Source organism: Ursus maritimus, unplaced genomic scaffold (assembly GCF_017311325.1).
Source record: "Ursus maritimus isolate PB19 unplaced genomic scaffold, ASM1731132v1 scaffold_30, whole genome shotgun sequence".
Classification (NCBI taxonomy): Eukaryota; Metazoa; Chordata; class Mammalia; order Carnivora; family Ursidae; genus Ursus; species Ursus maritimus.
This window is the reverse complement of record NW_024425564.1, coordinates 1,738,401-1,765,110: the sequence shown is the minus strand read 5'-3', so window position 1 is coordinate 1,765,110 and position 26,710 is coordinate 1,738,401. Positions and strand designations below refer to the sequence as shown.

The following is a 26,710-nucleotide window of genomic DNA, read 5'->3' as shown; positions in this document are numbered from 1 at the left end:
AGCCATTAAAATGAGCGCCCGGTGGGGAGGTGAGAACAGCTCTGTTCTCCTCTTTGCTAGCCCTTAATGGGTCTGTGATCTATTTTTAATTTTTAAAAAAAAGTGGTTTCCTCACAGCAGTGAGCAGCTGGTCAGATGCAGAAAAGAAGTTGCTGAGAAAGCCTTAAGTAAAATCCACCAGGTCTTATGAGAAAGTGTGGTTGGCCAAGATCGGTCATGGGCTGGCTCCAGAAACTACCTCTGGGCCTCGTTGCCCCCTTAGGGTGGCATGAGGAATGAGGTGTGCTGGAGTGAAAGGTCAGACCCTGTGAGGGAGGGGTGGGGCCCGCGTGGGCTCCTCCCTCTGCGAGGAAGCACAGGCCTTTCCCCTTTGGGGCTGTGGCTCTGGGACCACTTCCTCCTTCCTTACTCTGAAGCCGGGAGCTGGCCTACTGAACCCTCTGGAAAGACCCAGAGCACATTCCAGGATGCCTTAGCCCCTCTGTGACCCCAGGTGGGGGTGGCTGAGGGTGCTGATTGGAGGCCTCCCTCCCTGCTTCAGGGGTAGCTGAGGACCACCGTGGAGGCCTGCAGAATGGAGGGAGAGAGTAAGGAGCAGCTGTCATCTGTGTCCAATCTGGTGACTGTGTTTGAGAACAACAGGTATGGGGTGGTGGGGGTGGGAAGGGTCGCCAGGGCCAACTGGCGGCCTCTCTCTAGCTCCTCTGTTCAGTCTGGGCCCCCCCTCTGCCCACCCCGGGCCCCCCTCTGCCCACCGCCGGGTCCCAGAGCACAGGCCCTCCCAGTTTCCAGGCTGAGGATCAGTGCCCAGGCTACCTTGGGCCCTCACCGTGAGCAGTTCTCTCTCTGGGCCCATCCTGGACACCTCCTCCTGTCTGGGCAGTGCCTGGGCTCCTTGCAACATAGAGGAGTGTGGTCAGGCCCCAGCAGCTGGGCAGCGGGGAGGGTGTGTGCACTGGTATGTTTGTCCCCTACACACGTCCAGACGTGTGTAGTTACAAGTGAGCGTGGGTGGGCCCAACGGCATTTGGGCTGCAGGACTGCACCCATTGCCTTCCCTCAGAAATAATAGTAATACTTACCAAGCGCTTACTCTTCATAAGTAGGACAACCATGTAATTTATCATTCAGATCAGGGCACAATTAAAACTGGAAGTGGATGCCATCAAATTTTTTTTGGCAGAGGGGAGGGGGCAACAGGAAAAGCTGAGACTATATCAGGCAAACCCGGATGTACAAGCAGCCTACCTTTGGCGCACTGTTCTAAGTGACTTGTGTGACTTTTTTCATTTAATTATCTAACAGCCTCCTGAGGGTAGGTCTATTTCTATTCCCATTTCTGATGAGATGCTGGATGTACAGAGAGGCAGGGAGGCTTAGAATGCTTTAAGTTCGTATGTAGGGGCTTCCATCTGAAGGGAAAAAAACTGGGCCAGATGTGTGGAGGTCATTGGTGGCCCTGACAGGGGTAGTATGTATGTGTGTCTGTCTGTCTGTGTCTGTGTAACATTACTCTACTTTGCAGGCAATTCTTTTCTTTCTTTCTTTCTTTCTTTCTTTCTTTCTTTCTTTCTTTCTTTCTTTCCTTCTTTCTTTTTTAAGATTTTATTTATTTATTTGTCAGAGAGAGAGAGACAGAGCATAAGCAGGGAGAGCAGCAGGCAGAGGGAGAAGCAGGCTCCCCACTGAGCAGGGAGCCCGATGTGGGACTTGATCCCAGGACCCTGAGATTATGATGTGAGCCAAAGGCAGCCACCTAACCGACTGAGCCACCCAGGTGTCCCTCTGCAGGCATTTCTTAAACCCAGGACTGTGTTAGGGACTGTTGTAGGTAGCATTCTCTGGAAATAGACTCTAAGGTAGAAATTGGCTTCAGTAGATTTACTGGAGATAGTCTTCGGAATGACACCTGTTGGGTGAGGGATGCAGCATTGGGAGAAGTTGAACTGTGTGTACTTGCAACAGAGGCCTCAGCCTGTCCCAAGGAGCTCTGGAGCTGAGATGTCCCTCAGGTTGTTCTAATTGAGGCGAAGCAAGGAGTCTTTGTACCCCCACACGGACTAGTCATTGGATATGGACTTAATCTGGGATGAGGCAGCTGTCTTCCAGGGAGGGCAATTCCCAGAGAGGGACCCAGTCAGTAGCCATCTGCCACCATACTGCCAGCAGCTGGGGGAAGAGAGCCTCAGTCCTGAAGGGGGTGTGGGTGGCACAGCACAGCATCACCCAGGAACCATAACAGACACAGGAGCCAAAAGAATGATCCCTGCCGGGAGGATTTCTGTCTTCGGAAATTAAGCTCATGGAATTACTGTGATGCCAGGTCATAGTAGATATCCTGAGAGGAGCCTAGATTCTGTGCTGAGGGCACTCAGAGCAGACAAAGACTTCTGTGGGTTTCACGGTGGATGTGGCATAGATATGGGCCTAGAAGGGCAGTTCAGCTTCCTGAGCTGGTGACCTTACCCTGCTTCTCCCAGGGTTCTTTGCCAGGCACGTTCTATTTCAGCACCGAGGACAGCTCCAGGCACCGCCTTCCAGGCCCACCACCCGCCCCCTGGGTTGTGGGGAGAGGGCACCACCCAACTCAACAGGCCAGGCTTGCCCAGTGGAGACCCTCGGCATGTGGGCTGTGCCCAGGCAATACCGGGCAGGAGGAGGCAGCCCGCAGACCAGAATGGGGTCAGAGGAGGCCTTGCCCGCAGGGTGAGAGCCACCCCTTATCATGTGAGGGACCCTGTGCCAGCAGCCTTGGCTTTGGGTTTCTTGTGAGGTCTCCTAGCACCTTAGCTGATCTGAAACTGAGGGGTGAAAAGGAAACAGAAGCTGGCCGCGACACTTGGAAGGAAATGCAGAAGCTGAAACCAAATGTAGAACAGAAAGCCCGAGGCCCACCTATTTCCGCGGGCTGAGGACACCCTGCCAGGCAGGGGTAGAGACACCATGAGGAGCCACTGGGGACTGGCTTCCAATCCTCTCTCTCTCTACTGCCAACCAGTTGTGTGATTCGGGACAGACACATGGACCCTCTGGACCCATTTCTCCTTGACTCAAATGGGGAGGGGCAGTTTAGGGCAAAGGCTCAGGAGCCAGCATGTCTGATCTGAAGCCCACCTTTGCACCCCCTAGCTGCAGGTTACTTATGCTCTCTGTACCTCCATTTTCTTAGCTGCAAAACCAGAAATGAAAACCTTTCTCAGAATTTTAGAGACTTTATACCTGTCTGGTCCTCCATCGACCAGCCTGTCCGTCTCATTGCAAGACTTTCCATACCAAAGGGAATGGGCACAACCCAAATCATGGGATATATTCAGCGAGGGTGGCCTCTTTTATCTAAAGAATTTACCTAGCCTGTAGACCCTGTAGTAGGATAAACACACACAAAGCTCCCTTCAAAGACCCATTCCTGGAGGAACAAGGAAACTGCCTCCAGACAGGCTTTCCCCCACCACTGGAGATGTAGAGGGCACAGTTCCCATTGAAAAGCCCCAGCTTTAGCAGCTCTGCCCTCCCTGTAGAGTGTTCCATGGCTCCCATCTTCTCTCTATGTATAGGTTACTAAGATTTTAGGGCCTTACTTGCTGCAGAGACTAAAAACAGAGGTGAGTTGTACAGGTGAGGGTGGTCTAAGAGGCTGGGACCACTTAGAAAGCACTGTATGCAGAGGAAGGGTTCCTCATTGCATTTTAAAGAGGGAAGTAGGTAGTTCCCCAGAAAACAAAACAAGTCTAGCTGACTCATTTTGAAGACTGGAGTTCCCTCCAAGAAGACGTTGGGGAAGGAAGTGGATATTTTACTTAGCAAATTCCTCCTGAATGCCAAGCTCTCAGGGGCCACTTCACACCTATGATTTGCATTAATCACCCTCGATCCCCACCCGGGAGGTGCTATTCTTCCTATTTTACAGCCGGGAAACCCTCAGATCTGTTTTGTTTGCCTCAGGACTCCAGGAGCAGCACCCAGAGTCTGCAAGCTGGAGATTGAACATCACCGCCCTGGGTGCAGGGCTCCCCCAGCTGCAGAGCCGTGGAAGGGGCCCAACCCTGGGGAGACCCTGGAGGGGCCCGAGCCCAGGACGGTCAGCAGGAGGTACCTGAGCTCCCTGAAGAACAAGCTGTCCAGTGGGGCCTGGAGGAAATCTTGCCAGCCTGGGACCCACCCTGGGCCAGGGACGCAGGTGCCTGAGGGCTAGAGCAGAAGTGGGGATCTAGGGGGACCCCTTCGCTGACCTCCTCCCAGCAAATTCTCTCCCAGCCAAAGCCAGCACTTGGGTCTTGTGTCACCAAAGATCAGTTGAAAGCTAGATTCACCCCTCTTAATGGCCTTTGATTAAACACCTACAATGTACCCCACTGTTGGCATGATTTCACACCCCCCTCACTGTGGGAGTCTTTTAGGCCAGGACATCAAAACTCAGACAGCTTGAAGAACTTGTCCAAGGCCACACAGCTTGGAATAGTCTCCATTTTGTGAACTAGTACCCTTCCCAGGTGTGGCCTCAGTTTAACCACCGAAGGAGGCAAATAATCCCAACTAGAAATAGAGGTTAGTGCTAAGCCTGCCCTGAGACTGATCCTGGACGGGTCCCCTCCCTGGTCTGGCTGTCGGTTTGCTTGTCTGTGGAGTTCAAGGGCTAGGCTGCATGATCCCGCGTACCCTAGAGCCAGACAGCCAGGGATCATGCCCCAGAGCTTCTGTTTCCTAACTGGGTGACCTCGGGCAAAGCTCTTTAACTTCTTTGTGCCTGTTCCCTCATTTATAAAAGGGGGGTGGTGATCATAGTAGTATGTTCTGGTTACCAGTCGCTGCGTAACAAAGCACTCCACAGTGCGATGGCTGAATACAATGTATTATTTCTCACAGTTCTGTGGGTTGACTGGAACGCCACTGGATCGTTCTTCTATTGGTCTCACCTGGGGCTTGTGGTAGTCAGCTCGGGGCTGCCATGACAAAATACCACAGACGGGGTAGCTTACTGGAAATAGATTTCCTTCCAGTTCTGGACACCGGAAGTCCAAGATCCAGGTGCTGGCAGGGTCGGTTTCTGGTGAAGCCTCTCGTCCTGGCTTATTGATGGCTGTCTTCTCACTGTGTCCTCATGCACATACTCTCCTGGTGTCTGTCCCTCCTCTTCTAAGGACACTGGTCCTATTGGATTAGGACCTCACCCTTATGACTTCATTTAACTGTAATTATCACCTCAAAGGCCCTATCTCCAAATACAGTCCTATTGGGGCTTTAGGGCTTCAATGTATGGATTTGGGGAGGGGGGCACAACTCAGTCCATAATAGGGTCTCTCCCATGACTGCAGTCAGATGGTGGCCGGGGCTGGAATGCCCAACATAGCTCAATTCTCAAGCCTGGTGCCTGGGCAGGGACAGTAGAAGCTGGGTTCAGCCGGGGTGCTGGCACGGCTGGGCCCTTGGCTCTTCTCTCTATAAGTGAGGTCTTTGGGCCTCTCCTCTCAACATGGCCTCTCCATCGGGGCAGCCAGACCTCCAGATGTGGTGGTTCATGGCTCCCAAGAGCACAAGCTTCCAAAAAGCTTCCAGGCCTCTTAGGCCTTAGGCCCAGAACTGGCACAGCCTCACTCCTGCCCCATTCTTTGTTAAAACGATTCCAGCGCCAGCCCAGATGCATGGTGGGAGGGCATGGGCACCAGGAGGTGGGCATTCACTGGGACATCTTTGGAGATGGCACCCAGGGTGCCCATCAGAGGAGACCAAAGCTGTCTCTCTCCTTCTCTTTCTCCCCTCGACCTGCCTGCAGGAGCCTGAGGAAAAGAAGATCGTCCAGGAGCTCCTGGAGACAGAGAAGGCCTATGTGGCACGCCTCCATCTGCTAGACCAGGTCAGTCGCCAGAACACCACCCTATCCTACCCTGGGCCCCAGCACCCAGGTCTCCTCACCTCACCTCCGCTCTCCCTTCTGGACACCTCATGACGCTGAGACTTAGGACCTGGGATGTAATTCGAGGAAGCTTCAGTCCTTTACCCCGTTGGCTGGCGTTGGGGCAGAAATCGGGATTTAGGGCATTAATGCCACTTGCCATTCACCCCCGGTGCCTGGGCTGGCCTCGCGTGTAGCAGAGCACGCATGGCCCTTCCGGCCCCACACAACACCCTCATCTGTCACCCCCACACCCGACATCCTCACCGTTATTACCCCTTCACACATTCTTAAGAGGCCCCAGATAAGGGGCATCTGGGTGTCTCAGTCGGTTAAGCGTCTGTCTTTGGCTTGGGTCATGATTCCAGGTTTCTGGGATCCAGCCCCATGCTGGGCTCCCTGCTCAGTGGGGGGCCTGCTTCTCCCTCTCTTGCTCCCCTTGCTTGTGCTGTCTCTCTCTCTCTGTGTCAAATAAATAAAATTTTTAAAAAAAGCAGCAGCAGCAGCAGCAGCCCCAAGCAAGAGGGTTAAATATTCGCCCATCTGGAGCATGATCTTTAGCTTGGTGGGGTCCGAGACCTTGACTGACGCCAGATGGGCCCATTCCCGACATTCAGCAGCGGCCAGCCCCCCGTCAAGTCCCTGAGCCCCTAGGTCTTCGTTTGCCCATTTGTAAAGTGGCCGAGTACAGCCCCCTCTCTCTCTTCCTGAGGCTGTTTCGAGGATGGTGGGAGATTGAAGAGGTGGAAGCATCCAGCAAACCACGGAGGGGCCTCGAAGCCCCCCCAGCTGTGCCCATCGCTCCCCGGCAGGTGTGCGGGTGGTGCTTCTCTGCCTCAGGCCGAGTGACCATCGGCGGGGCTGCAGGTGTTCTTCCAGGAGCTGCTGACGGAGGCCCGAGCCAGCAAGGCCTTCCCCGAGGACGTGGTCAGGCTCATCTTCTCCAACATCTCCTCCATCTACCAGTTCCACGCCCAGTTCTTCCTCCCGGAGCTGCAGCGGCGGCTGGACGAGTGGTGAGAGCGCCTCCACGAGCCCTTGAGCCCCCCTGACCGCAGCTCTGGCCGGGTCAGGGTGCAGCCCCTACTGCACTGCCTTTGGCCTGTTGGGCCCCCTGCTCTTGCTGTGTGTCCATGACAGTCTCCTCCTCTGGGCTCAGACTGGCCTCACAGTAGGGGCTTGGACCCATGAGCACTGAGGGGCTGTGTGTGTGTGTGTGTGTGTGTGTGTGTACGCACGCGCGTGTGCTTGTCCTGGGGAAGGGGATGGGTCAGGTCCCCACTAGGCTGCAGGACTTCAGAGCCAGCAGAAAGAGCCGATGCTAACTGAGGGCTTCCTACATGCCCAGCCTTGGGCTTCACACCTATGAACTCACTGAATCTTCAAACCCGCCCCCATGTGCTGATGCAAGAAACTGTCTTCATTTTCAGAGACCATGGAAGCATTTGGTGATGGAAGTACTTGCTTTATATATTTTGCTAAAGAAATGCCGTGAGGACTGAGGCGTCCTTTATTTTAAAGATTTTATTTGTTTATTTGAGAGAGAGAGAGAGAGGGAGGAGGAGGGAGAGGCAGAGGGAGAGGGAGAGAGAATCTGAAGCAGATTCCACTCTGAGCTCAGAGCCAAACTCAGGGCTCGATCCCACGACCCAAGATCATGACCTGAGCCGAAACCAAGAGTTGGACGCTTAACCACCAGCACCACCCAGGCACCCCCGGGATTTGTTGTTGTTGTTGCTGCTGTTTTAAAGGCGACCCTATGCCTATGACCATTCCATTTTTTTTCCAATGGGAAAATGAGGTACAGAGAGGTTAGGTGACTTGTCCAAGAACACACAGCTAGAGTAAGCAGCACACTTGGGAATCAAACTCAGGCAGGCCAGCTTCAGTGACCGTGGAGGCCCCTCAACGTTCTGCTGTCACAGCCCCTGGGCTAACCTTCAAGCCCTACCACAGTATGACCCTGGACATGCTCTTACCCCTCTGAGGCTGTTCCCTCATCTCTAAGATGGGCCGATGACTACCCCCCGCAGAGTTGTGAGAATTAAATGGGATGAGACCCGCAGCGTGTCTTGGACGGTGCTTGGTCCTTGCTCCCGTTATGTCAGAAGCCTCAAGTGGTCACATGGGGCGCCTGGGTGGCTCAGCCATTAAGTGTCTGCCTTCGGCTCAGGTTGTGATCCTGGGGTCCTGGGATCAAGCCTCACATTGGGCTCCCTGCTCCACGGGAAGGCTGCTTCTCCCTCTCACACTCCCCTAGCTTGTGTTCCCTCTTTTTCTGTCTCCTCTGTCAAATAAATAAAAATATAATCTTAAAAAAAAAAAAGGAAGCCTCAAGTGGTTACAGGACACGTGCTGCAGGCCTGACACTGCACTGGGTCTGCGGGTGAAGAACAGCATCTGCCCTCAGGGGCTCACAGTCTGCAGGGGTTGGACCACGCACGGGTGGGTGAGGATGACGTGTCCCATGCCTGTACCCAGAAGTGCAGCGGAAGGACTGTTTGGGAGGGTGGGGTTCGGAGAGCCTGGCTTCACCTGACCCTGCCTGGAGTCAAGAGAGGAGGTCCTGAGGCTGAGGGCAGGACCTGGGTGGCCCTCTTGCAGGACCACCACCCCCCGCATCGGCGACGTGATCCAGAAACTGGCCCCGTTCCTGAAGATGTACAGTGAGTATGTCAAGAACTTTGAGCGAGCCATGGAGCTGCTGGCCACCTGGACCGACAAGTCTGCCCCCTTCCAGGAGACGATCACCCGCATTCAGGTGAGGTGGGGTGAGGGCTGGGGCTGAGCCCGCACCGCCACCCCCAGTGTGTACTGCCTCGGTTTCCCCCAGGGATCTGGGGCACCTCCGGCTCGGCTGCTTGCACGTCTCCAGGGCCAGCCTGCCCCGCCCACTCCCCCCACCCTCTTGGCAGCCCAAGCCGCCCTTCCCCATTCTCACCCCACACTCTTCCTCCTCCCTTCCCTCCCCAAGGGCAGCGAGGCCTCGGGCAGCCTGACGCTGCAACACCACATGCTGGAACCTGTGCAGAGAATCCCACGCTACGAGCTGCTGCTCAGGGAGTACGTCCAGAAGCTGCCAGCCCAGGCCCCAGACCAGGCCGATGCTCAGAGTGAGGACACCCCCCGGGAGTGCACAGGGCTAGGGAGGTCGGAGCCACTCCCCTTTATTGATTGAGCACCTGCTAAACTGGTCAGAATAACGATCAGCTATCAACATTGACTGTTGGCACTTCACAGACATTATCTATACCATTAGCCATTTTTATAGACACGAAGGCCCAGAGAGATCAAGCAACTTGCCCAAGGTCACACAGCCAGAAAGGGACAGAGCTGGGATTTGAAGTCATGCCTGTATTATGCCAAAGCCCATGCTCTTTTCCACAGCACGCTTGGGTCCGGCTTGGTTTGGGGAGCAATGAGAGCCACAGGAGCCCAGCGCCAAGCCCTGTCTTTCAGTGGCGCCCAGTCTCTCCAGTCTGGGTGGGAAACGGCCCCATCATCCAGTCATCTCGTGTGCGGGGCCAGGCTGCTCCTACGGTCACTCCTAGCAGGCCCTGAGGCCACTTTGTTAAGTCTCAAGGACTTCCTGCCTCAGCCCCCAGCCCCAAATTTTCAGGAGATAATTCTGGCCCTGTGCCTCCCTTCAGAAGCGCTTGACGTGATCTTCTCGGCCGCTCAGCACTCCAACGCAGCCATCGCTGAGATGGTGAGCAGCCGGCCGTCCGGTGGGAGCAGCAAGCGTCCCCAGGGGCCCTGTTCCTCCTCCCTGCAGCTCTCTGCCTCCCCCAGCCCACCCAGGTCTCTATCTGCTCTTCCCCTGATCCCGCCCCGTGACACCTGGCCCCCTGCTATCCTCCCCCTCACCTCCTGTCCCTGTCCATACAAGGCAAACCTTCCAGAAGGAGGTGTGCCCTGCCTGGCCTCGGCTGAGGGTGCACTCCCTGTCCCAGGAGCGGCTGCAAGACCTGTGGGACGTGTACCAGCGCCTGGGCCTCGAGGACGACATAGTGGACCCCTCCAACACCCTGCTCCGTGAGGGCCCCGTCCTCAAAATCTCCTTTCGCCGCAGCGACCCCATGGAGCGCTACCTTTTCTTGGTACGGGGATGCTAAGCGCCCTCCCTGCGCTGGAGAGGGCAGTCCAGAGGCCACTCCGCCCCAGGTCCTGCCTGCCTGCTGCCTACCTGGCACCGCAGGAGAAACGGGGAAGAGCCTGCATCTCGGTCCTCCTCTGAGACAAGTCACACGCTGCCTCTAGGCCTCAGGGATTTCCAACTGAGGGGTTTCTCAGGCCCTAGGAAGCAACAGAGTCAGAATTTGAACCCAGTCTGTTTGGCTCCAAACCTTGTGGTTTTGAACTGCACTCTAGGGAGCGCAAAGCAGGGAATTAGGTTAGCCGCTACGAAGAACTACCCAGATTTGCACTAACGAAGCCAGGGGGTCTCCTGGAAATCTGGAAACTGGTCCTACCTGGCGGTCTGGGCGAGGGAACTGCAACAACCCATAAGCCCCTGGGGCCCTGAGCCCCCGTGAGAAAGGCCTTGTGAGTTGGATGCCCACAGACATGGAGACCCTTCGGTGACCATCCCCATTGGATTGGAGGCTAGACGACCCCTTCCTCATCACACCTGTGCCCCTGTGAGCTGGCCCGGAGCGTGGCCAGAGGGGAGGGAGATGCGGAGGTGCTCCACCCACTCGCAGGGAAGCCCTGCCCCCATCCTTCCTGCCCCGCCACTACGCACCCACTCACCGTTCCGTGTCTCTGGCAGTTCAACAATATGCTGCTGTACTGTGTACCCAAGGTCATCCAGGTGGGCGCCCAGTTCCAGGTGAGGACCCGCATCGATGTGGCCAGAATGAAGGTGAGAGGCACCCTACCCACTGTCAGGCTTCGTCCCAAGGGTGGGATCGAGTATGGGGAACAGCAGGAGGGTCCGCGCTCGGTTCTCAGTCCAAGAACCCAAACCTGGCAGATCCTGGGCCAACGTGGAGGCGGAAGCGCTTGGGGTCAGAGCTCTCCCATGTGGGTGCCCACAGGCCTGGCCGCCTCTTTGGGGCCGTGCCCACCCCGGCCTGGCCTCTGTCTGCTTTCCCTATCAACTACCCCAGTGCTTTGACAACGTTAATACGTGCATGAGGCCCCTGGGAGTCTTGTTAAAATGCACGTCCTGAGTCAGTAGGTCCGGGGCGGGGCCTGAGACTCTGCATGGCTAACCGCTCCCAGGGGAGGCTACCGCGGCAGGCCACAGGTAAGGGTCTACACTGTCAGCTCCACTGCTGGACGGTGTGTGTCCCCAGCCAGAGATGGCCACAAACACGGGGACAGCAGCCCATAATAGTGCCCACTGACTGGCTGGTCCCCCTGCATTGGGCCCTGCCTCACCCCGTCAGACTCTCATATATCCCTATAGTGGAAGGGCTGTTAGTTTCCTTTGCATTTTCATTTTTTTTCTTTTAAAAATAACACTTTCATTACTTAAAAATAGAGATAATACACATCCCCAAATCAAATATAAGAAGTGCATACAATGAGAAGTGTCCTCCCCACTCTGTCCCCTAAGCCCCTTCCTGGAGACAGACTTTGCTTCTTAGGAGGCCTTCCGGAGGTAGTCTCCACAGACACAACTAATAATATATTTATTATGGCTTCCTTACTCAGGTTTCACATAAAGAGTGAAACCGTTTCCCATAGGCACTGTTCAGCGCTCCGCTTTTCTCCCTAAGTGCTAACTCTGGTGATCCGTGCGCGTCGGGACACTCGGAGCCCCCCACCCTTCTGCGGGTGGCCGCGGAGTGTCCCCGGGTGTGCAAGTGCCATAATTCACTCCGCCAGCCCGCTCCTGAGGGACATCTAGGTACCTGCCTGTGTGTGAGTGTATCTGTAGTTAGTCCCGTTTAAAAAAATAAGGAAGTAAACGGTGGCACATCTAGCCAACGGGACAGTATTCGCTGATAGAAAGGAGCGATCAAGCCACCGAAAGGCAGGCAGCCCTCTTCAGTGCATTTTGCCAAGTGAAAGAAGCCAGTTTGAAAGGCTACACACAGTATGGTTCCAGCTCTCGGACACTCTGGAAAAGGCAAAACTATGGAGACAGTAAAAAGCTCAGCGGTCCCCAGGGGTTAGAGGGGAGGGAGGGACACATCGATGGAGCACAGAGGATTTTAAGAGCCGTGGAACTATTTCGTGTGACGCTATAGCCATGCCTGTCGTCACGCGTTTGTCCAAACCCACAGAAGGCGCAACACCGAGAATGACCCTACTGTGAACTGTGGACCCTGGGTGGTCGTGACGTGTCCATGTAGGTTCCTCACTTCTCACACATGTCCCCGTCTGGTGGGGGATGTTGATAATGGGTGGGGGGGGGGTATATGGGAAATCTCTGTATCTTCCTCTCCATTTTGCTATGAACCTAAAATGGCTCTAAAAAAATTAAGTCTTTTTTTTTAATTAGTTTCAGAGGTCGAATTTAGTGATTCATCGGTTGTATATAAGACCCCGTGCTCATTACATCAGGTGCCCTCCTTAATGCCCATCACCCAGTGACCCCATCGCCCCCCACTTCCCCTCCAGCAACCCTCAGTTTGTTTCCTATGGGTAAGGGTCTCTTACGGCTTGTCTCCCCTCTGTTTTATCCATGTTGTTGCAAATGGCAAGATTTCATTCTTTTCAGTGGCTGAGGACTATTCCATCGTATATATACGCCACATCTTCTTTACCCATTCATCTGTCGATGGACATCTGGGCTCTTTCCATATTTGTGGACATAGCTGCTCTAAACATTGGGGTGCAGGTGCCCCTTTGAATCACTATGTATCCTTTGGATAAATACCCAGTAGTGCAATTGCTGGGTTGTAGGGTAGCTCGATTTTTAACTTTTTGAGGAAACTCCATACTGTTTTCCAGAATGGCTGCACCGGTTTCCATTCCCGCCAACAGTGTGAGAGGGTTCCCCTGCTTTCTTCTGAAAGGAAACCGAGGCCCAGAAAGGTTATAATTTGCTTGGGGTCATACAGCAATCAAACCAGGTGAAACAGAGTCCGGAGTCCCTGTACTTAATCCCCATACCGGACTGTCTCCTACGAAGGCTTCCTCTCAGAGGGGCAAAGCTTATGCAGAATTGCAGGCGTAGTGGAGTAAATCAGGGAGCGGGGGAACTTTCTTGACAACTCTCTGATCACTCCTGAGCCCCAGTGTGTCCTGAGCTCTGGGGCTGGGAGAAGCAGAGGTCAAGTCCAGCTTATCTTGGTATGCTTGCATTTTCCCCATCCCATGTCCCTGTCACCCCCTCCCCCGCCCTGTCCCAGGATCTGCTCCAGGAGGGAGGTGCAAGTAGGAGTTAAGCCAGGACCCTCCGTCCTCTGGAGAAGCCCTGGGCCTCTGAGAGCCCTCAGCAGGGAAGACCTTGCCCTTGCTCCTGACTGGGCTTGCCTGGCATTTGGTGCCCAATCAAGGGCCCGGAAGTGGGGTGCAGCCTGAGTATGTTGAAGGCCCATGGGGTACCTGAGCCCCCTGTGGGGATTCCAGCCTCCTCCCCATGCCTGAGCCGACAGGTCTTTTATGAATGCAGCCTCTCACCCCGGGGCATCCAGCTTCTCTTCCGGAGCGGTCAGAATGTCCCAGAGGCCAGGGTGTATGCAGGCTTGTATGTCTGGGAGCCTTGGTGAGTGAGCTTGAGAAAGGCAGGTTTATGGAGAGTAACAGACAGAAATGAAGACAGGCAGCCCTGTCTTAGGGCTGGTGGAGACCCAGGCATAGAAAAAGGGGGGCAGAGATTGACAGATAGAAAAGCCAAAAAAATAGAGAGGTCAAAACAGAGTCCTAAAGAGGAAATACACAGAGACAGGACCGAGAGCATCAGTGCATGCTGGGTTCCTGGCACCTGCCAACCCCACTGAGCACATTTCCTGCACAGAGTGTCCGATGCTCCCACAGCTGCACGGCACCTTCCCCTGAATGGCACAGGCCAGGCAGTTGCAGGGCTGTCTCCCTACCAGCTATCTGCTCCTGTGGAATCTTCTGAGTGCAGTCTGAAGGTAGTTCTGGCCTTTGACCACCAGGACGGTTCCCCCTGGCCTCCTCCTTTCTGGATAGCAGGGAGGACTAGTTCTCAGCAGCTGATTCTCCCCAAGGTCTGAGTTGGTCCTAATGTTGTGCCATCCTGCACAAGGCAGGCCTGGGAAAAAGGAAGAGATGCAGGCACATACATACCTAGAGTCTCCATGTACTACTGTGTAGGTTGGGCACTGCACAAGCACACCTCCCCTAAGATGAGCACGCCTCATCCACAGCCACCGTGGATTGTTTATTTACAATTCTCATTGTCCGGCAGATGGCAGTCAAGCGTCTTGTTCCAACAAAATCTGAATATTATGCGGTTTGCCAACAGATGTCAGTAAAGTGTTTTGAAGAAGGGTGTCTTTTTCTAATTAGCACAAAGGCACTGTATGGGTTGGCAGGGGCCTGAACCGGCTCAGACCTGGGGAGTGGTCGAGACTGGGCACAGCAGACCCTGGAAATGTCCCCTAGAAGCTTTCATCCTGCCCTTCTGCAGAGGTGATCCCTGCCGCTCTGGTCAGGAGCTCCCCTCAGTTCCCCTTTTCTACTAGAAGCATCGTATTTCTTGTTACCTCTGGGCCCCAAACCTTAGACTTCTCCTTGCTTTCCCTCTCCCCTCTCCCTCACCAATTAGTCGTGGAGTCTTGCCAGATTCCCGATATTGTCCCCCAGGGAGAAAGCTTCTCTCTCCCCCGGTTCAGGCAGGCCCATTTCCCCCAGATCCAGCCCTCCTTCGCCCCTTGCACACAGCCGCTGGGGTGGCAGTGGACCAACAAAGTTCCCCACACCAGGGCTCTGGTCTCCGTCTTAGTTTCTCTTTGTGACTCTCCACACTGTCTGGGACAGGGCTGTGCTTACAGGACTCTGGGCGTGGGGCGGGCATAGGTGTTCTTCCCCCTTCCCCTTGGGGGCCAAAACCCTGAATTTGAATCCTCGTTCTGTCCTTTAGCTGCTGTGTGAGCTCAGGCGGGTCTCTTGCCCTCTCTGAGCCTCCATCTCCACATCTCCTAAATGAGGGTGTAACATCTCTCTCCCAAGATTACGGTGAAGAATTTCTTTAACTCTTCCGTATGGACAGTTTTAAGCCGAGAAAGTAGCACAAGGAATCCCTGCATGCTTATCACCTGGTTTCAACAATTGTCAACTCAAAGCCAGTCTTGTTTCCCCAACATCCCCCTCCTAATCCTCTTTCCACGGGATTAGTTAAGAGCAAATCTCAGATCCATAATCATTTCACCTATAAATACTTCAGTATGTGTCTGTAAGAGATAAGAACTCTTTTTTTTTTTTGCCACAAAAGGTGACAACAGTACCATTATCACATCTAGCAAATTAATACTAATTATTTAATAATATTAAGATCCTTTGGTTTTCCTTGACTCGTAAATGTCTTCTCACAGCTGATATGTTTGAATCATTTGGGATGAGTTTCTGACATCCCTTCTAGTCCGTTACACATCCCCTCCTTCCTCTTTTTTTCTCACGCATTAATTGAAGAAATCAGCTCATTCTGCGGGAGCGTTTCTCACAGTCTGGGTTTTGCTGACTGCACCCCTAAGGTGTCACTCAGCACGTCCCACGGTCCCCCATATTTCTTGTAAACCGGCGGACCGACCAGATTCAGCTATGCGAGACTGCCGCTGGCGGTTGCTGCCATCGGAAGTGCGCAGCGGCTAAGCGCTAGGGTTGATTGGTGCGAGCAGCAGCTGGACCAGTTAATTGAGACAAGTATGGAGAGCCCTGAGCTCCGCGGCCGGCACGTAGTAAGCGCTCCCTGGCAGGCTTCACAATGGCCGTGGACTTGTGGGGTTCCGGGACAGGAGGACAGCAAAGGACGGGAAGCGGGGGGGTCTGTCAGATCTCTGGATTGGGCAACTAACTTCTTCCTTCGCTGTATGGGATAGAGGGTCTTATTCCAGGCCTTCGGTCTGCTCTTGAAAAAGTCGTGTCCCCAAACCCAGTTGATGACCCAAGTTCCATTTTCGGTGAATCCTTTGTCGGAAACTGTCATTCCTACCTCACACGAGTCAACGTAGCTGCTGCTAAAATTCCAGGAGTCTTGCCGTCCTGTGTGCTCGGAGCGCGGCCTGGTTGCAGGGGCATTCGCGTGGCTCCACAGACTCAGGGAGGCCATGGAGAAGGTCCTGATCCCCGTCCCTCAAATTCGAACTGTTCCTTGGGCACGATCCACCTCCATCTACCCCACAGTGCCTGGAGGGGGCAGGGTGTGACGAGTCTGCACGCGTCATGGCCCTCTCATTCCCAAGCAGGTGCGGGAGCTGACTGATGGGGAGTTCCCCCACTCCTTTCTGGTGTCGGGGAAGCAGCGCACTCTGGAGCTGCAGGCCCGGTAGGCACAGAGCTGGGGGGGGACGGGCCGGGCGGGAACCCTGGGGGCGGCTGCTCTCCTCAACACCTGTGTTCACTTTCCGAGCAGGTCCCAGGAGGAAATGATTTCCTGGATACAGGTATCAGAGCATTCCAGGGCCCCTGGGATCCTGAACCCAGCCTACCCACCCAGGCTGAGGGGGAGGGAGGGGTGTGTGTGTGTGTGTGTGTGTGTGTGCCCGTGTGTGTGCACATGCCCAGCTGCTTCGTGCTTCCTCGGGACTTGCTCTGTGGTGGTTTGGAATGAGACCTGGTTCAGATCTTGCTGCCTTTCACTGCCTCGCTGGGTGGCCTTGGGCAGGTCACTTAAAGTCCCTGAGCCTCACTTTTCACATCTGTCATCTGGGGCTAACAGTTTCTCCTCCCTTGAGTCAGCCGGGGTGTGTTTAGAACCCAGCACCTCGCAGCCAGCAGGCTTCCAGCAATGTCTGCTGACAGTAGATGGACAGATGAACGCGCCCTCCCTGCCGCCTCCTAACCACTTCCCGTGCCCCCTTAGGCCTGCCAAGCAGCCATTGACCAAATCGAGAAGCGGAATGAAACCTTCAAGGCCGCGGTCCAGGGCCCTGAGGGAGACACCCAGGAGCCAGAAGTAAATGAAGCCTTTGCATCTTGCCTCTTCCCTCTCCTTGCTCTGCCCAGCCCAGCTTGGAGGACAGGGGAGTGTCACCCACCAGGACTGATTGAAAGGGACCCGAGAAAGCCCACCCACCCCCACATCAGAGGCTCAGTGCCAAAGGTTCTCCCGTTAGCAGAAATTTCCTTTGGGAGCCTCTCTGTGCAACGCTCCCTGGGAAGGATTTCAGTCTGTGTAACTCGGGCTGTGGGGCGGTGCAGGTCTGGGTTCAAAGTGCCCAAGAAACATTAAGACCAAGGGAAGGTGGGAGGCAAGTGCGGTGGGAGAGGGATAGTGTCTGGGACTTGATTTCCACTCTGAGCTCCAAACTCTGGCTTGCTGGGTGTCTTTGTGGAGTCCCTTGACCTCTCTGGGCTCAGCTTCCTCACCTGTACAAGGGGAGGAGTAGTCCCTGACCCGCCATGCGGTCTTTGTCGTCGGTGGGCTTCATGGGGAAGCCCCTGGGAAGCACAGGGCTCGTGACCCCTGCCAGGAGCAGGTGGACCGAGCGCACAGAAGGGGGTCATGAAGCGCCCACCCTACCGCCCAACAGCTGCAGTCGGGGGAGCTGGGCCTCCGGGCGCCGCAGTGGGTCCGGGACAAGATGGTCACCATGTGCATGCGTTGCCGGGAGCCCTTCAACGCCCTGACGCGCCGCCGCCACCACTGCCGAGCCTGCGGCTACGTGAGTCGTCCCGCCGGCACCTGTCCGCCTGCCCCTCCTCTGCCTCCGCCTTCCCGACTCTGGGCCCCTCTGGCCTCCCTGCCAGCTCTGCCGGCCTGAACCCATGCAACCCGGAGGCGCGGGGCGCTACCTCTGGCCCAGGGTCGTGAGTGGCCTTGTTTGGACCTCACGCTGCCCCCTTGCGACACAGGGGCTTCTGCGATCCCCGTTCTGCACGTGGGGAAATGGGGCTCACAGGGGTGAGAGGAGGTGCTCGAGACACTCCCCCAAACCAGCCCGATGCGTTCATCCGTCCTCACCACGGTTCCTGAGAGCCCCAGACCCAGCACCAGGACACGGGCTCCCATTCCAGGTGGGGCGTGCAAACTCGGCCCCCCTCAGGCCTTGCACCCACCACCGCACCAGCCCCACGCCTGTCCTCCCGTCTGAGTGACCTCGGCTAAGGGGCCCCTCCTCTTCGGGAAGTCCTCGGCCCTCCAGCACCCTCTCGTTCTGTGGCTAACTGTGCCTTCGTCTCCTCTCCTCACCCCGGCGGTGGTAGCGAGCTCCTCCTTTCCTTCCTCAGCAGCTCAGGCCCGGCTCCTTGGAGGAGCAGCCCCCAGCTGATTGAGGAAGGAACCTGTCCGCTCCTCTTATCAGCTCAGGCCCGGTTATCAGAGGCACATCTCGCTTTGCTTTTTAAGCACCTGGCGCCCTTGAGCTGTTCTCTGTTGACCTGACAACCCCCTCCGTTTACTCTGTAAACAGAAAAGCCCTTTAGGACCTCAGTCTTTAATGACCTCCAGGAGACAGGAGACCAGCCGGGCAGGTTGGGGCCAGTCAGGGAGGTGTCCCCAAAATGTATTACATGGCAGTTGGGGCCTAGAGTAAATTTCAAGGACTGGGAACACACCTGTGTTCAGACGTAAGCGATGAGTTCTAGCAGAGCCGAACAGAAAGGATCCGGGCCTTAGCTACTGTTCTTGGTGATTCACGTCTGTAAATAAGGGCTGAGTCAATTCACATTTGCAATTCGGGAAGTAGTTCCTAAAAACGTATTTAAAATAATTAAGAACTACAAAGAGGCACAAAGAATAACAATACCCATGTACCTACCTTCAAGGTACAGGGAAGAAATAGAACATTCTGACAACTAAATGAAATGCACGATCCTTGATTGAATCGTGGATGGGAGAAACAAAACCAGCCACAGAGGCCCTTATAGGGAACTTCGGAGAAAATGTGATCACGAGCGGTAATCCCGTATCGATGTTAAATTTCCCACGTGTGATAGTGACATAATGAACGGGCAGGAAAACGCCCTCGTTCTTAGGAGCCACGGCTATTCATTTGAGGGTGCGGTGTCATGATGACTGTAATTTATACTCAAATGATTCAGAAAAAAAATAGAGAGAGAGAGATAAAGCAAATGTGGCAAAAATGTTAACACTTGGTGAGTTTGCTGGGAGTGGTATCCTTGTATTATTCTTTCAACTTGTCGTAGGTTTGAAGTTTTTTCAACTAAAAAGCTGGTGGAGGAGAAAATAAATATACACCAGCAATATAAAAATATTTAAGTCTCAATGAAGTAAAATATTCCCAAGGTAGTTGAAGCCCCCTGTGCGGGGCTCTGTGAGATATCCCTGGCCCAATTTCAGGGTTTCTCATGCCTGCTCAGACCTTTGTGTTCTGTGAGTCATCTTTTCAGTGGTTGGGTGCCCAGTTTCTGTCTCCCCACCTGCCAAACGGGAATCCTGGTGAGGGTGGGGCAGGCCAGGCCTTCTCCTGTGGGTCCCTCCCAGGCCACGTGCTGTGCTGGCCACCACCCAGATGGGCCCCCTGGTCTCAGTGTCTGGTCCCCCCATTTCCAACCCCACATCCTGGGCTTATGGTGACACCCCAGTCTCCCCGGAAGTTATATCCTGCAGACCCCATGCTTCTCTCTGAGTCTTGCCATGCCTCTTTCTCCTGCCTGCGCCCCCCCAGCATGATCCATGTCGGCCTGCCTGGGGGCTTTCTCCACGCTGGGCTGGGGCGGGGGGGCACTCTACTGAATATACATGACAGGTCTTCCTGGCAAAAACAACCAGCCCATCATTTTTATATTAGAACACGCTTGACTCTAGGCTTGAGTGGAATACAGAATTTGCATGAATCTTAAAGCTAAACCATGAATTTTAAATACCTGTCCTGTTAGTGGAGGGCCAGCTGCTGCCTGTGAGTGGAGTGGCCCTGGGCAGGTCACTGCCCCCTTGCTGTCAGGTGAGGATGAAAGGCCCCAGAGCTGTCACCTGGTGGGGAGGCTGGGACCATCAAGGGGGATGGCTGAGGGCAGAGAGAGCTTGGAGAAGTGAATTAGATGCAGGGATGTGCAGGGAAGCCCCTAGGATTAAGAGCCACCCTCACAAAAGGGGAATCGAGAGGCACCTGCAGGGGGCCAGCTCTTGAGCCCCCAGCTGGGGGAGCGCAGAGCCTGAGCTCTCACCCCCGCGCCACGGTCTCCAGGCTGGGCCTCTGCCAGCACGGGGGACCACCTGTCTCGGCCTCCATTCCTCTCCTGAAGTTTGCTTTGTCTTCCTCCTGTCTGTGGGTGCTCTCCTGCTCCCCACCTCCCAGGCCAAGGCACCAGTGCGGCCCTCCCCTGCCTCACCTCAGGCCCCAACCGCTCCTGCCCGTCGTCCCCCAGGTGGTGTGTGCCAAGTGCTCCGACTACCGGGCCGAGCTCAGATACGATGGCAATAGGCCCAACCGCGTCTGCCTCCACTGCTTCACCTTCCTCACTGGAAACGTGCTCCCTGAGAACAAGGAGGACAAGAGGCGGGGCATCCTGGAGGTGAGGGCGGAGGGCCTCCCCTCGGCAAAGGTGTGCAGGCGCCCACCTCATGCTGGCCCTGCCCTCGGTGCTGAGCGACCAGCCAGCTGTGGTCCCACTTCCCATCCTTCTCTCTGCCCGCGGCCCCGGGGAGGTGCGGGAAGACGCCCGCACGTTCCAGCTGAACGCAGCTCCCAGGTTTCAAGGCGGTTCCCTTCCACGGACCTCTGCCCGCTGTCCAGTCTTCCGCATTCCCTGCTCATGCCTTCCGGGCCCACCAGGCCACACAGCCCGCTCCCTTCTCAGGCCCCAGTCTTGTTCCCTGGGGCAATTCACAGGTGGTAAGCCCCCCCCCAGCACCTGCCCCAAGCTCAGGCTGGCTGGGCTTGACTACAGCTCTGCCACCGACCAGCTCCGTGACCACAGGCCCCTGATGGGACCTCCTGAGGCTCAGGGACAACCGTTGTAGGGGTGCCGCGAGGATTAGAAAGAGTGATTGTCGAGCGCTCGGTCCAGTGTTGGTCACACAGTGGGTGCTCCGTTCCCTGACAGTCTCTCTCTCTCTCTGGATTTTAGAAAGAGTCCACGACAGGGTCCGAGCAGAGCCTCATGTGCAGCTTCCTGCAGCTGGTCGGGGACAAGTGGGGCAAGAGCGGCCCCCGGGGCTGGTGTGTGATCCCCCGGGACGACCCCCTCGTCCTCTATGTCTACGCTGCTCCTCAGGTAACGTCCGTGCCTCCCAGACCTTGGCCTTCTCGCGGTATGTGTGTGTGGGGGGAGTACTGTTGGCCCCATATGCCAGAGGAGGAAACTGAGACCCAGTGAGGATGCGGTTCCCTCCAGCCAGAGGGTTAGAGGCTCTCAGAGCTGGGCCCAGACTCCAGGTCCCAACAGCTTTGCCCAGCGGGCAGCCAGTCCTCCTCCTCCTTGATGCCCTCCCGCCAGTCCGCCCAGCTTCGTGGGTGTTTGGGGAGCAAGGGGTGGGTATGTGACTTCAAACTGGCTGTCCCAGGCGGTGGGGCTGAACAGAAAGACAGTGGCCCATGGCTCTCTCCTCCCCCCAGGACATGCGGGCTCACACCTCCATCCCCCTGCTGGGCTACCAGGTGACTGCGGGGACCCAGGCAGACCCCCGGGTCTTCCAGCTGCAGCAGTCAGGCCAGCTTTACACCTTCAAGGCTGAGACCGAGGAGCTGAGGGACCGCTGGGTGAAGGCCATGGAGCGGGCGGCCAGTGGCTGGAGCCCCAGGGGGCCCAATGATGGAGACCTGTCTGACTGACCCACGGCGGGCCACTCTCCCCTTCAGAGCCCGGGCTGACCTGCAGCCCCTGTGATCCACTACTCCCAGCTGGGCTCTTAAGTAGCCGATTTCCAGGGGCACCTGGCCGGCTCAGTCAGTAGAGCATGCGACTCTCGGTCTCTGGGTCATGAGTCTGAGCCCCGCGTTGTGTGTAGAGATTACTTTAAAAAAAAAAATGAACTTTAAAAAACAAACGAGCAACCGATTTCCAGTCATTGGCACCCAGACTGTGTGTCTTGATCTGGGATTCAGAAAACGTGGGGCTTTTCCTTTGGGAAGGGGGTGACCAAGCATCCCTGTTTGCCCTGGGCTGAGGGGTTCCTGGGGCGTAGGACTTACAGTGCTAATACCTGGAAAGTCCCGGAAACCCAGGACTGTTGGTCACGGTATGGTTTTCCACCTGGACTGCACATGAGTATCACCTGGAAAGCTTCGAAAAACAAAACAAAACAAAAAACGATGAAGGGGCGCCTGGGAGGCTCGGTCAGTTAAGTGTCTGCCTTCAGCTCAGGGCATGATCTCAGGGTCCTGGGATTGAGCCCCGCACCTGGGCTCCCTGCTGTGCGGGGAGCCTGCTTCTCCTTCTGCCTCTGCTCGCCCCCCTCATGCACGCTCTCGCTCTCTCTCTCTCTGTCTCAGGGAAATAAAAAAAAAAATCTTAAAAAAAAGACAAAAAAATCAACTAAAAATTTAAAAAATACCACTGCCCATATCCACTACAGAGATTTCTGATTTCATCGGTCTAGGATGAGGGAGGCACAGGGTGCTTTGGGAGTGTCCTCCCGAGTCTCAGTGTGGGCCGCCCAGATGAAGAAGAGAGCCAGCACGCTAGCCGCGGTCGAGCACCTGTCAAGCGCCAGGCACGACAGTAATCAGAATAATAAATAATAAACACCTACTGGGCCAGGCACCGTGCTGGGTGAATTATCTCATTTCACCCTCAGGAGTTATAATCCCCATTTTCCAGATGAGGACACTGAGTCCCAAAGAGGTTTAGTCATTGGCTCGAGGTCCTACAGCTGGTGGGTGTCAGAGCCACGTCAAAGCTCTTTCCAGGGGCGCCTGGGTGGTTCAGATGGTTAAGCGTCTGCCTTAGGCTCAGGTCATGATCTCAGGGTCCTGGGATCGAGCCCCACATCGGGCTCCCTGCTCAGCAGGGATCCTGCTTCTCCCTCTCCCTCTGCTGCTCCCTCATCCCCCCTGCTTGTGCTCTCTTGCTCTCTCTGTCAAATAAATAAATAAAATCTTTAAAAACAAACAAACAACTCTTTCCATCAGGCAAGCAGACAGGGGAGGGAAAGAGGGGAAAGATGAAAGAGGGGAAAGATGGGAGGAGAGGAGAGGGCAGGAACGCGCTTCTCTGGCCCCAGGCTCGAGGGTGAGGCTGCTCTTCCTTAAGGGACCACTAGGGATGGCAGTGGCCCCAGTGTAGGCCTGACACCCTGAGCCCTTTCCCTCCGGGCAGCTGGCCACCGCCAGGCTCTGCCCTTAAAGAAGGCAAAGCGGGGGCCTCTGGTGGCGCAGCTGGGGCTCAGTCCGATCTCAGAGTCCTGGGATCTGCCCCCGTGTCAGGCTCTGAGCTCAGGGAGGAGTCTGCTAACAGTTCTCTTTCCCTCTGCCCCTCCCCACACTCTCTCTCTCTCTCTCAAACAAATGAATAAATATTAAAAAAAAAAAAAAGGCAAAATGGACAAGTCATAGATCTTTGCCCCATTCCAGGCCCAGCAGTTTGCCTGCCCCCACCCCAAGGCTTTCTCCCTGCTGTAGCGTGTTTTAAAAGCCCAAGAAAACCTCATCGGCACAATCTCTCTGGAACCAGGCTGGCCATGAGTTCATTCTTTCATTCTACAAATATTGGTGGAGCCAAACGCAGTTCCCGTAATGGGGAGACAGCAGCGAACGAGACAGACACAAATGCCTGCCTTCCTGGAGTTTACATTCTTTTACAACAAAATAAATACGTAAATGTAGAGCCGATCACATGAGACAAGTGCTTAAATAGAGTAACAAATCATCCCGGATTTTCCTAGTTTTAAAACTGAAATTTCTCAGGGGCGCAGGGCTGGCTCAGTCAGTGGAGCATCCAGCTCTCAAGCTCGGGGTCGTGAGTTCGAGCCCCATGCTGGGTGTGAAGATCACTTAAATAAATAAAACTTAAAATACACACACACACACAGAAAGTTCTCGGGTCCCAGGAAACCTGTCAGTTCCAGGCAAACCAGAATAGTTGGTCACCCTTATGAAAGAAAAGAACAAGAAAGGAAACAAGAGAATGGTCTCTCTGTGTGTGTGTGTGTGTGTGTGTGTGTGTCTGTTTTTAAAGGAAAATTAAGGAAGTCCTCACTGAGAAGTTGGTGTTTAAAAAACAACCTCAAGGAAAGAAGTAAGAAAGGGGGCCACACAGATATTAGAGGGAAGAGCATTCTGGGAGGAGAGAACAGCAAATGCAAAGGTCCTGAGGTGGGAGCCTCCCTGCCACATGCAAAGAACCGTGAGGAGGTCAGTGTGGCTGGAGCAGAGCGGGCAGGAAGGAGATAAGAGGAGACGTCATCAGATAATCACTAAACTAGGGGTGAGGTTGGGGGAGGCAGATACCAGGCCCTGCTGAGAGCTGAGCGAGACAGAGAGTTGTTGGGGTGGGGGTGGGGGGGAATGTAATTTGTTTTGACAGATCCCCCTGCTGCTTGCTGCATTAGACCGAGCGGGGTGAGAGTGGAAACGGTTTTGAGGCTGTTGCAGCAATCCAGGTGAGAGAGGCGACGAGAAGGGACTGGATTCTGGATTTATTCTGATGGTAGAGCAGAGACTCCCTTACAGAGTGAACATGGCGAGAGAGGAGGAAGGAGCCAAAGGTGACACTGAGCAGGGGCTCTGACCTGAGAGCGTGTGCTGACCGAGACGAGGAAGCCCTGGGCCCTGGGAGGCCAGGTCGCAGAGCAGCAACGCATCAGGTCTCTGCCGTGGACAAGCGACCTCTGAGGCGCCCACTCGTGGCCACATCCAGTGAGGAGTCGGGCATCTGAGCCCCGGCACCAGGTTTGGGCTGGGAATGGAAACGTGGGAGCTGGCATCCCAGAGATGGGGCGCAAAGCATGCTCGAAACAGAAGGAGGAGACCCAAGCACGGGGCCCTGCTCATGCCCACATTCTCCAGCTGTGCACACGCCGGAGTTCTGAGCTTGCACGTCCCGGCATGCTAACCTTTTGACCTACAGTTTCCATTCCGAGAATTTCCCCCAAGGAGACAGACTGGCCAGTGTGACCACACTTCTGGACATTGTTTACAATAGTTCCCCCAAGTTGAGAACTACATAAATACCCACCCAAATGAGGCGACCTAGGCCGGTAAACTCACACTCAGCCAGAGGGACTCATAGACAAACCACTGCGTCCACGCAGGGGGCCGCTCAGCCGTTGGGCAAGAAGACTTGAATCTCATGCACTGCCTTGGGGGACGGGGAGGTGTTAAGTGAGGAGTAAGAGCAGAAGGAGCTGACACTTCTTTTTTTTAGATTTTACGTATTTGAGAGAGTGACAGCACGAGTGGGAGGTGCGGGGAGGGGGAGAGGGAGAAGCCGACTCCCCGCTAAGCACAGAACCCAATGTGGGGCTCGATCCCAGGATCCTGAGATCATGACCTGAGCCCAGGGCAGACGCTTCACCGACTGAGCCACGCAGGCGGCCCAGGATCTGAACACTTCTAAATACTCACCGTGTACCAGGCACTGTACTAAGGCCTCGGAGGAGATAATTTCATTTGATTCCTAGTAACATTAGAAGGAGATACTATATTCAGATCCTTATTCTATAGATGAGGAAACCGAGGCACTGCTGGTTGAGTAACTTATTTGTGGTCACATAACACGGGGTAGAAGGGGCAGCATTCCAAACCACTGTGCGGTGGAACGTTCCGGTCCTGCTTGGATGAAGATAGTTAATATCTGCACCATCTAAGGGGCTACCCAACATGCTTTAGGAGGGGTCGGTTTGCTCTCTTCTTTAGATGCTTCTGTAGAATTTGAACTTTTTTTCAATAGCATATATTACTTCTATAATCCCAAGAACAAAGGTGCTTTCCCATGTTAAGGGGCAAGTAAAGGAAGGAAGAAAGGAAGACTCACCTGTTCTGTCTTCCTTCTCCAGGGGCCCGACATGCTACTGAGCAGGGTCGCTTAGGCACCAGCACCAGAGCCCGGAGGCTGCGCACCCCAGCAACCACGGGGAAACGCCACCTGGAAACACCCGGGTTAGTCTGTGAGTGAGTGCGGAGACCTGGAGACGTGTAGCGACCAAGAGGTAGGAGAAGGCCTGCACTTGGCAGAACTCGGGGTCCCACCGGAAAGCCAGGGACAAGGAGAGGGTGTAGTCCTTGAGGATCTTCTCCTGGGAGCTCAAATGGCCCAGTGTGACCCAGGGGGGCCCCTGATCTCTCTTAGCAGCTCCTCCTCCTGGACTCACTGGCTCACTGACACTGTGCGTCCCGGGCTCCGGCTATCAGGCAGCAAAGACTCTAAGGGCTTTGGATTTCTTCTACAAAAGGTCCCTACCTATAAAAAGCCAGGGGCTCCCCTAGTAGTCTGGTGGCTCTGGTGCCCATGCACCCCCACCCTGGAAGGGGAGCTCAGAGAGAGGAGGGGAGGCCGGCAGATGCCAGGGTGGGGGCATCTCTGGAGGGCCGAGTGGACCCAGGTGCCCCTCATTCATTCATTTCTTGCTGTATTCATCAGTGCTGGAGTATTTCATTACGCAGGGAGCACTTGGCACCCATCATCTCATTTCATTCCATAACAGTCTTTTGACATCATTTCAAGCAACGCGTTTTACAGATGAGGAAGGTGGAGCTGAGCAAGGCCAAATAACCTGTGCATGGTCACCCAGCCTGTAAGTCAGGAATGAATTCGGATTCAGGGGCGCCTGGGTGGCACAGCGGTTAAGCGTCTGCCTTCGGCTCAGGGCGTGATCCCGGGATCGTCATGGGATCG

At 55.1% G+C, this 26,710-nt stretch overlaps 1 protein-coding gene across 5 annotated transcripts; it reads left to right on the top strand.

The window, feature by feature from the left end:
- FGD2 (FYVE, RhoGEF and PH domain containing 2) lies at window positions 1–26,710 on the top strand. Of its 5 annotated transcripts, XR_005838731.1 has the most exons (18): window positions 1–642; window positions 3,943–4,177; window positions 5,771–5,851; window positions 6,758–6,906; window positions 8,495–8,651; window positions 8,865–9,003; window positions 9,541–9,599; window positions 9,844–9,990; window positions 10,662–10,754; window positions 16,219–16,298; window positions 16,386–16,416; window positions 16,836–16,928; window positions 17,506–17,637; window positions 17,828–17,989; window positions 20,303–20,449; window positions 21,005–21,151; window positions 25,872–26,024; window positions 26,520–26,710. XR_005838731.1 is itself a non-coding variant. In XM_040644665.1 (17 exons), the coding sequence occupies exons 1-17, from the start codon at window positions 575–577 to the stop codon at window positions 21,706–21,708; spliced, it is 2,136 nt and encodes a 711-aa protein (XP_040500599.1). In that variant the 5' UTR covers window positions 5–574; the 3' UTR covers window positions 21,709–22,290. The 5 variants fall into 5 exon arrangements, 2 of the variants coding, with proteins under 2 accessions (XP_040500599.1, XP_040500600.1); XM_040644665.1 differs by lacking the exons at window positions 25,872–26,024; window positions 26,520–26,710 and adding an exon at window positions 21,493–22,290 and having other exon boundaries at window positions 5–642; XR_005838732.1 differs by lacking the exons at window positions 25,872–26,024; window positions 26,520–26,710 and having other exon boundaries at window positions 2–642; window positions 20,233–20,449; window positions 21,005–21,142.